This window comes from Pleuronectes platessa, chromosome 23 (genome assembly GCF_947347685.1).
Source record: "Pleuronectes platessa chromosome 23, fPlePla1.1, whole genome shotgun sequence".
In the NCBI taxonomy this organism is placed as follows: Eukaryota; Metazoa; Chordata; class Actinopteri; order Pleuronectiformes; family Pleuronectidae; genus Pleuronectes; species Pleuronectes platessa.
In genome coordinates, this window is record NC_070648.1 from 9,485,547 (window position 1) to 9,500,753 (window position 15,207).

At 40.7% G+C, this 15,207-nt stretch overlaps 2 protein-coding genes across 2 annotated transcripts; one reads left to right on the top strand and one right to left on the bottom strand.

Moving 5' to 3' along the window:
- Window positions 1-684: 684 nt before the first annotated feature.
- batf2 (basic leucine zipper ATF-like transcription factor 2) lies at window positions 685-7,098 on the bottom strand. Its single transcript, XM_053416120.1, has 3 exons — window positions 6,745-7,098; window positions 5,668-5,787; window positions 685-4,102 (listed from the first exon to the last, which is right to left on the bottom strand). The coding sequence occupies exons 1-3, from the start codon at window positions 6,832-6,834 to the stop codon at window positions 3,077-3,079; spliced, it is 1,236 nt and encodes a 411-aa protein (XP_053272095.1). The 5' UTR covers window positions 6,835-7,098; the 3' UTR covers window positions 685-3,076.
- A 4,623-nt stretch (window positions 7,099-11,721) lies between these two features.
- LOC128430606 (gastrula zinc finger protein XlCGF49.1-like) lies at window positions 11,722-12,823 on the top strand. Its single transcript, XM_053416710.1, is given in 2 exon segments — window positions 11,722-12,613; window positions 12,697-12,823. Coding segments are annotated over 2 exon segments (666 nt in total). The 5' UTR covers window positions 11,722-12,074.
- The last annotated feature ends 2,384 nt before the right edge of the window (window positions 12,824-15,207 follow it).

The window sequence follows — 15,207 nt, forward strand, 5'->3', positions numbered from 1 at the left end:
GCTCCGTGGCCCCCTCCTCTCTCCCTCCTCCCCATCCTTCCCCGTGTTGTGTCTCAGGTGAGGTTGCATTGTGGGTAAAAACCACCAGCACCGTGAGTAAAGCAGTGACTGGTAAGACGCAGAGCAGAGGTGCGCATATGCTCCACATGTGTACGTCACCAGAGGTTGTTCTTATACTGGACAAACATCCAGTCACCCTGTGGTTAACAACACTTCATCATCCGTTTTATAATACATGTTTGTTTTTAAAGCCAGTCTACAGCCATGGTCTGTTATATAAAGACTAATAAGCCATTGTGGTATCCCATAGCAGTCTTACGGTTTAGGAATAGCTCATCCATTGCGGCTTCCAAATCGAGACCATAACCAAAATCCCAAACTAGTGAATAAATAACAAGAAACTTCGACTAAAGTGTTTTACCAAATCTGAGATCATAATTTAATTGTATTCTTTTACATACTTCTATTTCATTTGCATTATTTTACACCTTTAACTTATTTATATTTTAATTGTCATATAAATGTATCCTTTTTGTTTCCTTTGCCTCTTTTATACCGCTCCTTTTAATCTATTTAGCTTTTTTTTATATATATATATTTTGTCTCTGCATTGTCCCTGTGTACAGCACCTTGAATCTACCTCTCTGTACGAAATGTGCTTTACCTAATAATAAGAATAATACATTTGATTTGTATGGCATTTAATGCTCACAGTCACTTTACAGGATTACAGAGAACCGAAAGCAGCTCCAAAGGGAATAATTATAAATATAAAATACATATCGTCGTCACACTTCAATATACAGTAAGCTACACGTCATAATCAAACATCAGAAGCATATTAGAAATATTAGGTGGCAGCAGAGATTTGAGCTGCGTGGTGCTGATTTTACATACAGTTTATAATGATTACTATGTTCACCATCTAAGGTGACTTGCTAAGATGCATATGAGCAGATATGATCACATTTTACACCCAAACATTTTCAAATGATGACAAAACACATGTAACACTCTTTATACGGTTTAGGGGTTTGTTTCTAATTCTGGGTGCACAGAATTGAGTTAACGTTTGGTCACGTGGTCTTTTGTATAACGCTTACCTTTTTGTTTGTCTTACTGGGATCCCCTGATAATAAAGGACTGACACCTGGCAAGAGACAGCCCACAGGAAGTGGAAGAGGCCATCGGAGACTGAAGAAGGGGGGGGGACTTTGATTTAAGATTTCTCAAATCCTTTCTCTGATAGGTCATGTCATTTGTGAGGAGGTCAGTTTTGCTTATGTTTACCTTTTGTGCTTTATCAATTAGTCACATGTGCGGAGTTTGTAGCAAAAAACACAACCAATAACAACCCATCTAAAGCAGCAAAACTATTGAATGTATTTAACTCAAATTTTACTGAATTAAACTTTTAGGGTAATGTGTTATTTCATCTTTCAATATAAACACAGTGATCATCAAACTGTATGTAAACAATATTGGAATAGCCTTATATATTATAGATTAAACAGAATTGTAAATTGAACCCCAATTAACATTTTAATGCAATCAATATAATAATTAATACATAAATACAAAAGAAATACAAAAAAGGTCATAACAGACATACAGACTCAACATCTTCCTATAAAGCTACTGAAGCTGCTACATGGAATACAATTTCCAATAGAACTATAGATATATTGTGTACGAAGCAGATTTATCCCATAAACCATCATATGGAAAACCAAAATCAGATCAATACAATCGTTAAAAAAGCCCACGTTAAAAAACATTTTATGTAGATATTATTACACCGATTTATGTTCTCGAGAAAAATATTCTGTCTCCAAATGGGAAAGATGGTCGCATTTGTATCCAGAATAATTTGGCTTCATCTCTTGATAGTAAGAGGAAGTGGTGACGTGTTGTCCACCTTTATATACAGTCTATGTAAAATACAGAAACCAAAAGAATTTATTAAGAATCAAACTGACACACCAAATTTTTTCTTGGATAGAAATATTGAATATACCATAAATAAATAACTAGTAGCAGCGGAATATGTTAGAATGTATTTTGAACGAGGTAAAACTAAGAAAAGAGTAAAATAATATACTTTCCTATCGGTAAATCAGGATAAATATCACATGCAGCCAGTTCGCAGGCTGTGTGGTTAACTTTGGCACCCTCATATATATTTTAAATATTGCAGCTGCAGGCACATTTTTCTTCTTTCCATGAAGTGGTGAGGAAGTGTTTACTCCACCTCTTTTTAAAATAACAAGTCAAAGTTCAGAGTGTTGAGTCAGTATTTGTCTGAAAGGCATGACGCCCACTTTTGATTTATACAAAATTCAAAACTAAGAATGAGTTTCCACTGCTGGATTTGAGCCTGAAATCCACGGACTCACAAGCTTCTCGTTCACTCAACAAGATGGAGAATTTAGCAGCCGCAGGAAACTTGTTGAACAAATATAAGAGTCTCCTTTACGCAATTGACTGCGTTCTATTGGAGACAACTTTTATCGTTTTTTATTGATTATTAAATTTGAGCATTACACAGCTTATGGAAACCGTTACATGTTGTCGTCTATGGCTCTGATCAATCTGAGAAAACGACAGTGATAGTGTTTTCATCAGGGTTAATCTAAGTTTGAGCTTCGGTGATATCCGAAAGCTTGTGTTTTAAATGGGGGCATGGGGTTAAATAAACACGGCTTATATTCTCAGACAATGAAAGTCTAATTAAACATTCTACAGGTTGCATTAAGGGAAATGCCCGACATGGGTTGTCAGTTGTGTAAATATGTGAGTCTCCCTTTAAGCAGAGGAAAGAGATGATTAAGGGCAACAGCTCAGATATAGATTCATTTTCTGATGCCAGTTACCATTAATAACCACCAACTGGATGTCAGATGTGAAAATCTGTCTATAAAACCTGGCATTATACAGTAGTTGCTTTAAACAGTCAGTTCTATTGGAAGACAGCTGAAACCTAAATCATCAGATTTCAATTAAATAGCTGAAAACATGTCAATTTGAAAATTTGAAATAGGGACGCTGGTCCTCCATCGCCTTGTGACATGTAGCGTTATTGATCACTAGTTCCACTTAGGATCCAATCATCTATCTCCAGCAGCTCAGAGAGAGAAAGGTCACCTGAGGGATTGCCCAGCAGCGGCTCCGAGGGCGAAGGCTGACCGACAAGTGCGTCGGAGCTGCTGCTGTTCAGAGGACTCGGGATTGTGAGGAGGGCGAGCAGAGACTCTTGATTGGGTGTTTGTTGTCTGTAACCAAAGGAGGCAGGGGCAAGAGCTAGCTTCAAGTTTGCCTGAGGTGAATGAAAAGCAGGATTCTGAAGAGTTGGTGGTAGCAGCGGACCTGAGCCGTTTGGATTTCCACTGTGTCGACCCAGAGGAAGCTGGGGCACATTCATGGGACAAGCTTGGAATAATGGACCCCCAGTTTCTACTGCCAAAATTTGGTAAGGGGGCACCACAGAGGTTGGCTTTATTAAAAAAGCATCCAATGTGCCAGAATTAAGAGGAGGAAAACACGCGTTTGCAGGCACTGAGGAGGTTCCGTGGATGTTTTCTCGCCCAGATTGAGGCTGAGCTGCTGCGGTGAGGGGGCTGGGGGTTATAGAGGTTGAAAGGAGGCTGGTGCAAAGAGGCGTAACCCCTGTCGGACTTGTGGTGTTTGGAGGCTCTTTTCTGAACAAAGAGTGACGATCTTGGACGGAATAAGGAAGAGTTGCAGGGCCAGAGTAAGAGGGGATGGCGAGTTTGGCAGACAAGCCAGAAGACAAGGAGAATGTTTGAGGAGAAGCTGAGGATGAGAGATGGGCTTGAAGACCCAGGCTGGAGGAGACCAAAGGGGGAGTAGCCAGAGTGGAGCTCGGAGCCTGGGGAGCGAACCTCGGAGGAGGGCCTGAGGTGCTCTGACAGCCACCTGAGTGGGACGCGGAGACGTGTTTTCTCGAGGTGGACGCAGAGGCTCGGAGGCAGCAGTAAGGCTCATGACGTGCCAGAGCTTTTGTGTAGCGTTGGAGGGTTTTTTGCAATCCGGCAATCTCATTTTGAAGGGAGGAGTTTGATTGCTCGAGACGCTGAAGCTCCTTAAGATGAGGGAAGAACACGAGGAGGAGAAAAAAGGACAAACAGTTAAAGTCAGGTTGAGTCAGGTATATTTTTAGCATCCCTCAGAGTGGAGCTCCTTGGCCATAAAAATGGATTCATGACATACATGAAAAGACAAATTACAAATACAATCACATCCCTCCCACGTAATACTACAGCAGGCTGAAATAAAACACTAAAGCCTGGAAACACTAATGATGAGTTGCTTAAAGCGTCTTCTGGAGGGCTGCAATAGAAAGTAAAACAGCCATAAAGCGGATGATGCCTGGCCTAAGTCTGAACCTCAAAGGAGAACTGAAATGCTGCGCCTAAGTGACGGCACTGCCAGTTCAGCATGAGGGGAGAGGGAGTGCGTGCTGTAGTGAGCAGGAAGGGTGATTCCCTGGTGAACTGGCAGTGCCGTCACTTTCAGAGCAGCATTTCAGTTCTCCTTTGAGGTTCAGACTTAGGCCAGGCATCATCCGCTTTATGAACCCTCTTTTCATACCACATAACCAATTGAAACCAAACTTACTGGAATGATTCACACTTGAACATATTTAATAATAACTACCTAAAATGACAGAAACCATCTTAGAGAAAAGTTGATCCGACTTGTTGTTTTAACTTTTTAGTTTGGTGGGGGGAGGTGGAGTTTAAATGTTATATACTTAAAAATAAAGGCACTGACACTTTACCCCTATTGTCCCCTTGAAGGTCAAGGAGCAAACTAGGAGTATACATTTGTATATGTATATGTACATTTTTATGTATGCTGGCTGTTTAAACTATGCACTCGTGACACAATCTAATGTTTATAAATCAAACTTGCAGCAGCCATGATTCTCAAACCTAACCTGCAGGTCAAACAGCAGAACTGATAAGAGAAGAAGAAATAGAAAGTGAAAGATTGTAGAAACAACTGCATTAAACAACTTCAAATGTACAAGAGATATTCAACATCCAGCCCACATTGAGATAAGGATAAGACTCCAGATATATAATAGGTTTATGTCAAGGTGACCTATGACAATATCTTCAATATCTATGACAATAAACTAATTATCAATTTCTATTTTGGAATGTGTTTCGAATGAACTTTGAAAAAACATTTCAAGGAAATTCTGTTTAAAAAAAAAGTTATTAAACTGATTCAAATAAAATCCATTTGTGAAAAACCGTTGTGTGCCTGGGGGCAAAAAGCAATTAAGGTAAAGTATCATAAATCATTCAACTTTAAGGTGTGTGTTTGTGTGTGTGTGTGTGTGTGTGTGTGTGTGTGTGTGTGTGTGTGTGTGTGTGTGTGTGTGCGTGTGTGCGTGTGTGTGTGTGCGTGCGTGTGCGTGTGTGTGTGTAGAGAGTAGAAATGGAAAAGGGAGGGCCAGAGTGAATGGCTTTCCCTTAAGGCCGGCTATTTACAAGAAACGGCTGTGAGCATGCTGACTGATTACACAAGACAGACACACACTCTGGTGACACAAGACTCTGTGAATGTGAGTGAGAGGACGATAGAGTCACCAGGTGATGGTGTAAGGACGGAACGAAAAGAGAAAACGTCTCGAACCTCGTGAAGTTCGTCGGCTCTCTCTGTTTGCTTTCGGCGGGTCTTCCTGGCCGCGTTTCTGTTCTTCTCTCGTCTTTTTCCCCCCGTTTTTCCCACCTGTTGTCCGTCTCCTTCTCTGTCCTGTAAAGATTCACGTACACACAGGAGACCACAACCATTACAGTAATGACACTTACTTTGTGTTTCGGTGCATACTTCTCTTAAGGCTTTTGAAGAGCACGTACGTTCTGTAAAGTTTCATGGTTAATAAGGTCACGAGACAAGCTAATCACATGTCAGGTGGTCGCTCACTTCAAGCAGGTCAATAAAGAAAAAGCGGATCTGGACATGGATCGAGAGGAACTTGATCCAATAGACGTGAAAATAATTTTTTCTCTTAAAATGTAATATTCTAAAGGAGACTGTATCTAAAAATGTCTTCCATTACTTATGTATTTTTATTTCTTGAAGTGGGCGTGGGTTCTGGATCTAAAGCAGAACCAGAAGCACAGAACATTTTCTCGGCATCAAAACTTCTGTTAATAAGAAACTTACGGTAAATGCTTTAAATCTCTTTAGGAACAAGAGCTTTGTCATCAAACTGTAAGTGCATCTCATGCAAAACAACTAAAGCTGTGACCAATGCTACTGGGAATAAAAAGATTAGATGCATGAATTAGCACTTTTTCTTTACCCATATGAGACGACGGGTGCAAAGCAGCAAGCTGTAACAAAATAACCCGACTGCACAAGACAACTGGTGCTACCTTTCCTAACAGTCACAATATTATAAGGTGAGGTTAGTATTTCTAAATCTGAACTAATAATATTAGTACATTAAATGACCTTGCATACAGTTTTTTGGGGAATGACTCATACTCTATCTAACCCTGACCCCTCATAAACAAGAAATGCGTGGAGCAGAGATGAAATGTATATCACAAAAAGAATGTAGTGGTTACTTTAGTTTTATTATCAACTTTTTTGACATGAATATCCACAAACGGTTAGGAACAGTGGCTATGACGGGATGTCACATGATTGGAGTCTATTGGTTAATTGACTGATTGATCTATGAAGGGAAGACAGAGGACTCACCGATCCAGCCGTGTTGCTGTTGCTCTCCTCAGCGGACAGGTAGCAGGGGCTGTTGGGTCCGTCCCTTGTGTCCATGAGCGACGGGGACATCTCTCATCCCCCCCCTCCCCCACGTCCCACACACAGCTGCTCTTACAACGGTAGCTTCAATCTCGATCTACATCCAGCCGAGTTTACCCACGCGTCATGAGGGCTATTACGCACAGCCTGCGCGTCTTGCTGCAGCTTGGACCGGCTGCAGGATACTAAACTTGTAATGTCGGCGGCCGGTCTAGTTCCTGGCGGATGCTTGGTGACTCTGTAAATGTGTGTTCAGCCTGAAGAGCAGCTGCTGTCCCTTGTGCGCTCAGAGGCTTTTTGTGTGCAGGAGGTTTGGCATCTGACGCAACACGACGCTGCGTCTGCTTTCAGTTTCTCTTTATGTGAAATTGGCCATTGCAAGTTAAGGCTGGCGAAGGGTTGAGTTGCATTCCAGTGCAGCTTGTTACTTTCACTTTTGAAGCTTGTGACGCTACACTGAACCAGCAATTTAGATTTTTTTTAAATCCTGATTTTTGAAACGTGATGTATAAGCACACACGTTCAATTGCTTCTTATAGCCCCATGTTCCAATATGAATGTGTGGTTGACTACAGTACAAATCATAACTGATTATTTTCGACTGCACTTAGAGGCATCAAGATAAATACGTGGGAAAAATGTGACGTATGACAGGAAGAGCTCGGAGCTAAGGACCATATTAGGAGCACAGCTGTGCCCGCCTCCACGTGCAGGGAATTCCTGAATCGCTTTTGCCGGGAAATCACTGCCCCCGTGTCCAGTCACCAGCTTTCAAAAGGTTTTGCAAGAGAAATGATTTAAGCTGCATTCATTATTGGACAGAGTGCATGACTCCATATGTGATCAGCAAAGTAAAAACAAACACGCAGATAACCTGCTGTGTTGCTGTGGAACTAGTTTTCTGGCAGGAGTGAGAGTCAAATATTTAAAGAAATAATTATCCAAATTTCTTTGATGATTGTTTTCATTGGCTATCATTAGGTAAATGATGTTCTGCTTACATTCCCCCTGCACTGGGAGTTAGTTGCTTCTACCTACAGATACAGAGCTATACAGAGTTCCTAACCAAATGTCCCAAAAAAATGTAACTCTCCTTGTTCTGGGCAAATACTTCATTTGAGGGCTTAGCAATATGACCAAAAGATGATATCATGATAAAAAAAATTCCAGTCAGCCAATCTTGATAATTATCACGATGAATGTCACATTATCTTTTCTTACAAATTGAAAGTCTGATTTGTTCACGCAGGTTTATCTGGTGAGTTTGTGGAATCTTCTTTATGAATCTGTGTTTATCTGCGGAACTGATGTTCATTGGTCACAGGTTCAATGGTGAACTTTCTTCTCAGGCTGCAACACTGACGGATGTAAAGCTTTAATTAATGCTAAATATACAGTGTGGAAAGAAATTACTTTTTCATTTATTTTTTGATAAAGTTAAAGGTTCGACTAATGAATTGATGAATATTGCATTCCTTAGAAATAGCGTTTTCATCTTTCATAAGGTGATTACAAAACACTGACAAAGTAAAAATTACAGAATGTAAATAAAGGTGGACGAAATGGCAGCTCCCAAAAGTGACGCCTAATCATCTTGATCGCCCCCTGGTGGCTTGCTGCAGTACAGGCCATAAACCGGGCCTCCTCCATGGAAGCAAATGGGTCATGGACCAAACTAAATTATAAAAGCAGACAGTAAATAAATGTTTGTCAAAGAAGGTTTCTGTCATTTTAGGCAGTTCTTATCTCACAGGTTTGTTCAAGTGTTTCTGATTGGTTTTGGTTTTTATTCGTTATTGTATAATAATAGCTCAAATCTATAAAGCACCTTTCAAGAGAACCACGTGTCCTCTGGGACAAGAGAGTAAAGAAAAGAAAGATTTTGGTTGAGAGAGAGTTCCAGAGGGTGGGATATAAAAACGGGTTGACATCATGATTGACAGCTGAGACTGACTCAGGATTGATCTAGAGTGTGTATGGGTGGGATCCACAATCACAACTGAACAGAAACTGACTGTAGAACAAATCTACGAGCTGCCGTTGCCACGATTTGAGCTTCCTGTCTCTTTTCTGGGACTGGCTTCTCTGCAACTTAGCAACGGTGTTTCCCATATCCTAGCAACAATGGACTTTTTCAAACAAAATTGTATTAACCAATGATGCAGGAGAGGTCACATAAACAGTTACCAGAACCAGCCAGGAATTCGGCTAATTATGTTTATTTTAATTCAATAATATGTAAACATTATTATAATATAATATATATAATTCCTTCTTTAGGGTAAAGGTCACAAGTCCCCCTACTTCTCTATCTTAGTAATTTAACTTCCAATGGGGTATTTTTACTTTACAGTCTTGGTACTTTTACTTATTATTGAGTATTTCTACTTCATTGTGTTCATTATTTTACTAATAATAGAATATGACTTTGCTTTCTCAGTACTTTTACTTCAGTGAATGATCCGAGTTCTTCTTCCACAACTGGTCAAGTTTATTTTGTTGCTTATACTTTAATACTTATTAAACAAGTACTTGTAAGAGAGTATTTATACTGTGCAGTAACAGCACGTTCGTTTCCTCTTCGTCCTCCAGTCCAGCAGGGATCGCTGCTGGTTCGGAGCTCGGAGTCTCTGTCTTCCTGAATCAGATAAAGAAATGCACAATAGGCTACATAAAAATACCTATAGAGGCGCTCAGAACAATAACAAGCTGTTAAACACTCATAAACTACATATCAATCTCAGGAAATAAGTCACAAATAGCGGTGGTTACCCTCAAATTGGATGGGAGCAGTGGCATATGTACGGTGGCCCTGAAAGCTCAACGAACGGCAACTTAAGAAATGTAAGGGAAATGTAACATGTGACCATAATATAATCATGTTTATGTATACTTGGATTGATCATCATTGAATCTCTAACAAATGTAACTTTGATGTTGCTGTTTCCTGTAGAACTGAGTGAGTGTTGGCCTGATTACTCCAGTCACAGTAATCTAATTAGTCCGGACACAGTGTGATAGTAATTAGCTATTCAGGCATTATGATTGATGTAAGGAACTACTTTGATGTTCCTTACACAAACTCACCTAACAAAGACCTTACAGCACGGGGGATTTGTGGTGGTTGTAGACACTAAGAAGGGATCTTGGAGACAGATGTTACACTCCAGGGGTCTGAGAGCAGGGGACAGGATACCCGTCACCTATTTCCTTTATATCAAAGAGGCTGATCAATAAGTTTGTTCCTCTCTAGGAGGAGCTTGAAGATGTTTGAAGTGCTGCTTCTCCTGTGTCATTAACTGTTTAACAACCCCCTCCCGAATGGGTGGGGTTAGCCAAATGTATAAATACCAACCACTGTCTTCTGTCTGGGTGCATATGACAAACTCAACTCTGTTGTATGTACCATGCTCGAGCATTAAAGTGTGACAATACTGTAAGAGAATTGTGTCTCGTTTCCTCCTTGCTAAGGTGGGATTATTATTAATTGCCACGACAGAAAACATGTGCAAGTTGACAAAACACCAGCAAAGTAAAAAAACATCTTCATCAATTTCACAACGAAACACAACACATTACAGCAACGCGCTGCAAAAAGAGAAAAGCGCTGCAAATAAAATTGTATTAACCAATGATGCAGGAAAGGTCACATAAACGGTTACCAGAAACAGCCAGGAACTCGGATAGTTATGTTTATTTTAATTCAAGAATATGTAAACATTATTATAATATAATATATAAAATTACTTCTTTAGGGTAAGGGTCCTATACAATAGCAATTTAACTTGCGATGGAGTATTTTTACTTATCAGTCTTGGTACTTTTCCTTATTATTGAGTATTTCTACTTCACTGTCTTAGTACTTTTACTAATAATAGAATATGACTTTACTGTCTCTGTACTTATACTTCAGTGAATGATCCGAATTCTTCTTCCATCACTGGTCAAGTATATTTTGTTGCTTATACTTTAGAACTTGTTTAACAAGTACTTGTAACTGTGTAGTATTGGTACGTTCGTTTACTCTTCGTACTCTAGTCCAGCAGGGGTCGCTTCTGGCTCGGAGTTCGGAGTTCGGAGTCTGTGTTTTCCTCCCGCTGGCTCCCTTTGTTCACTCCGAGACACAAAGTGCTTATAAAAGAAGGAACATGTCCGCCGTGCAGCTGCTGCGGGTGTCGGTACATGAGCGGATCAGCGCTGCCGCTGAAGACTTTCTGCTGCAGGTGGAGAAAGGAGGAGGAAAGGATCAAGTCCCGTCGCTGATAGCGATGCTGACCGAGCGGCTAATGGCGGCAGCAGAGGAGATCCTCGCGGTGCTTGAGGAAACCGTGGCAGAGTACGAAGACAGAGTGGAGCAGTCCGAGCGTTCAGAGCTGGAGATCTGCCGCCAGAGGAGGCTTCTCGATGCCGCGATGAAGCCCGTAGTCCGGCTGCACAGAGCAGGTCAGTCCCTAGAGGAAACCGCTAACAGGCTAACGTTAGCCAGCATCAGCTCGTGCATCGGAGTTAATACGCCACCTTCCTGTCTCTGTCTGCTCTCTGCTGCACCCGGCTGCTCAACCTCTCACCTTAATAATGAGGAGGATTTGATGTTGTTGTGAACAAGTCTGTGCAGACAACCTGCTGCTTTGTTGCTCATGTCTGAAACAGAAAGTCTGGACACATTTTACCCACAGGTCTAGTCTGAAAGCAGCTTAACCAACTAACTAACTTCCCCTCGCCCTGATCTCCTCTGTTAGTGACCTAATTGGTTTATTTGGCCTCAAAATGATTTTTTTTTTTACCAGAAACCCTTTGTTTTATGCTGCTTCCTTTTATGAGCTGCGTTTTTCAAAACACTTAAGGAAACTCTGAAATGATAAACGTGTGTATTTGTGTTTCAGTGTGTCCTGCAGACGTCCAGCAACTGATGGTGATTATAGAAGAGGTTCCCCCTGAGCAACAGCAGTGGGGCCCACTTGTGGACCAGGAAGACCCAGAGCCCCCCCCACATTAAAGAGGAACCGTGGACCAATCAGGATGGACAGCAGCTTCAAGGACTTGAGGGGGCTGATATCCAGTTCACATTGACTCCTGTCGCTGTAAAGAGTGAAGAAGATGAAGAGAAACTTAAATCGTCAAAGCTTCATCTGAGTGAGATAAAGGAGAACAGAGCGGACTGTGGGGGACCAGAACCAGCCAGGAACTCAGGTACTGATGGACGCTTACAACCAGGTCTTGAGGACAAGACTGAAGACTCTTCTGAGACTGAAGACAGTGGTGATGATTGGATGGAGACATGGGAACCTCAGTCTGGTTTAAATAGAAAAATAAATAACAAACAGCCTCTAAGTGATATGGGATGTAAGACAGAAAAAAAATCGTTTAGTTGCTCTGAGTGTGGTAAAAGATTAAGAAGTAAGTACGATTTAACAAGACATATGAGGAGTCATACAGGAGAAAAACCTTTTAGTTGCTCAGAGTGTGGTAAAAAGTTTAGCCAAAGGACCAATCTAAATACACATATGAGGAGTCATACCGGAGAGAAACCGTTTAGTTGCTCTGAGTGTGGTAAAAGATTTAGGAGTAAGTCCGATTTAACGAGACATATAACGAGTCATAAAGGAGAGAAAAAGTTTAGTTGCTCTGAGTGTGGTAAAAGATTGAGCAGTAAGTTCGATTTAACGAGACACATGAGGAGTCATACAGGAGAGAAACCTTTTAGTTGCTCTGAGTGTGGTAAAAGATTTAGCCAAAAGAGCCATCTAAATAAACATATGAGGAGTCATACAGGAGAGAAACCGTTTAGTTGTTCTGAGTGTGGTAAAATGTTAAACCATAGGGGCAATCTAAATAGACATATAACGAGTCATATAGGAGAGAGAAACCTTTAGTTGCTCTGTGTGGTAAAAGATTTAGCCATAGGAGTGATCTAAATAGGCATATGAGGAGTCATACAGGAGAGAAACCGTTTAGTTGATCTGAGTGTGGTGAAAGATTTAAGATCCAGTCCTATTGTACGAGACGTGAGGATTCATAAAGGAGAGAAATGATTCAGTTGCAACCTTTAAAAAAAAGCTTTATTAGGATTTATCAGCAGATATTCATATTACACATATTCATAGTTCACTGGTTTAAAAAGACTTCAACTTTTTTATATTCCTAGAAAATATATATCTCATTGAATAACAGGAACAATTTGTGTTGATATTTCTTGTTTCTACTGATTTGATTTATGCCTAATAAAATAAATAACTATACATAATTTATCTTTTTTCATATTGTCCTTCATGTCATTTTAAGGTTAAGTGGGTTCCTTGCACAGTATGTATGTGTACTTAACTAGTTCATATGATTTAAATATGTTTGTATTAAAACAATGGTTTCTTTGTTCGTGAGATTCAGTGACAGTGTCTATTCCTTTATGTATTGAATTGTTTTCAGTAATAAAAATGTAATAAACGGATAATGGCGTCGTCGCCCTCCTCCTCTTTGTTTCTGTACGAATGGAGGCTGCACTGGTTTCAGTTGAATTGTCTCATCACCAGTGTTATTTATCGTGTCAGGCCGTCATGAAGTATCATGAGCGGGCGAGTGAGTGTGTCTGTGTGTCTGTGTGTTTGTGTGTGCGCCCCAGATAGCGCACCGGTCCCGAGGCTCCGCCCCCGCCCCGCTCACTCGCTCAGAGACACAAGATCAGAGCACGTTCACGTGAACCGGCTGCTTCTTGAACAGTGGAAAACAGTGAAAACACAGAGTTTCTCTGGTCTCTGCTGCTCAGAGACCAGCGCAGAAGCTGCAGGTGGTTTGTACCGAGCTTCAGTTTCTGTGTCCGCCTCCAGCCTGACCGGCTCTCACTTTTTGTTTTCACATTTAAAACTAAATATATACTTTTAAGCTATTAGGCTGCAGCTATATGTTTTTATTTATTCCAAAATAGGGTTCTTCTTATTTCATACATTTCCCAGAAATATTGGGAGGACTCAAATAGCCCTACAATGTTCTGTGTTTAATTTAATTCAAAGTAGGCCAACACTTGCCTGTGTATTTTCTTCTCTTCATAAGTGTTTGGTATTTTCCTTTGTTGTAACAGGTACAAACAGCAATAAAATGTCAAGAGTTTTCTTTATTGTCGTTCTATAATTTCGTAAATGCAACAAACTATAGTTTAGTATAGTATAACTTTATATTAAACTTTATTAGCTTTGTTATCAAATATGTTTTACGGCTCCAGACACATTTTATTTGGGGGAAGAGGGGGCAAAATAAGTAAGTAAAGGTTGCCGACCCCTGCTATAGACCTATGCTGGTAGGGATATCTAATGGACAACCTAAGTACTGCAAGCTAGACTATTATGCAGTTTTAGTCACAGGGTCCCTGGGCCTGAGAAGGGAAGAAAGGAGTTTAATGTGGCTACTAAATGTGACTAAAACTAGACTAAAATGTAATTAGTTTTCGTCGCCTAAATCTAGACTAAAACTAAGAAGGATAAAAGTGACTAAAATGTGACTGAAACTAATATGCATTTTCGTCAAAAGACTAAGACTAAATCAAAAATAGCTGCCAAAATTAACACTGCTCATCACGAGATAAATTCACCAGCTTCTCACAGTCAGACATGTTTGACGTGAAGTCAGAACTGGGAAATTTCAGGTCAGAATATCCTCTTTCCTCCACTCGTTACCTGTATTAATGGCACCTGTTTCAACTTGTTATCAGTATAAAAGACACCTGTCCACAACCTCAAACAGTCACACTCCAAACTCCACTATGGCCAAGACCAAAGAGCTGTCAAAGGACACCAGAAACAAAATTGTAGACCTGCACCAGGCTGGGAAGACTGAATCTGCAATAGGTAAGCAGCTTGGTGTGAAGAAATCAACTGGGGGAGCAATTATTCGAAAATGGAAGACATACAAGACCACTGACAATATCCCTCGATCTGGGGCTCCAGGAAAGATCTCATCCTGTGGGGTCAAAATAATCACAAGAACGGTGAACAAAAATCCCATAACCACACGGGGGGACCTAGTGAATGACATGCAGAGAGCTGGGACCAAAGTAACAAAGGCTACCATCAGTAACACACTACGCCGCCAGGGACTCAAATCCTACAGTGCCAGACGTGTCCCCCTACTTAAGCCAGTACATGTCCAGGCCCGTCTGAAGTTTGCTAGAGAGCATTTGGATGATCCAGAAGAGGATTGGGAGAATGTCATATGGTCAGATGAAACCAAAATAGAACTTTTTGGTAAAAACTCAACTCGTCGTGTTTGGAGGAGAAAGAATGCAGAGTTGCATCCAAAGAACACCATACCTACTGTGAAGCATGGAGGTGTAAACATCAAGCTCTGGGGCTGCAAGGGGACCAGGACGACTGATCCGTGTAAAGGAAAGAATGAATGGTGCCATGTATTGTGAGA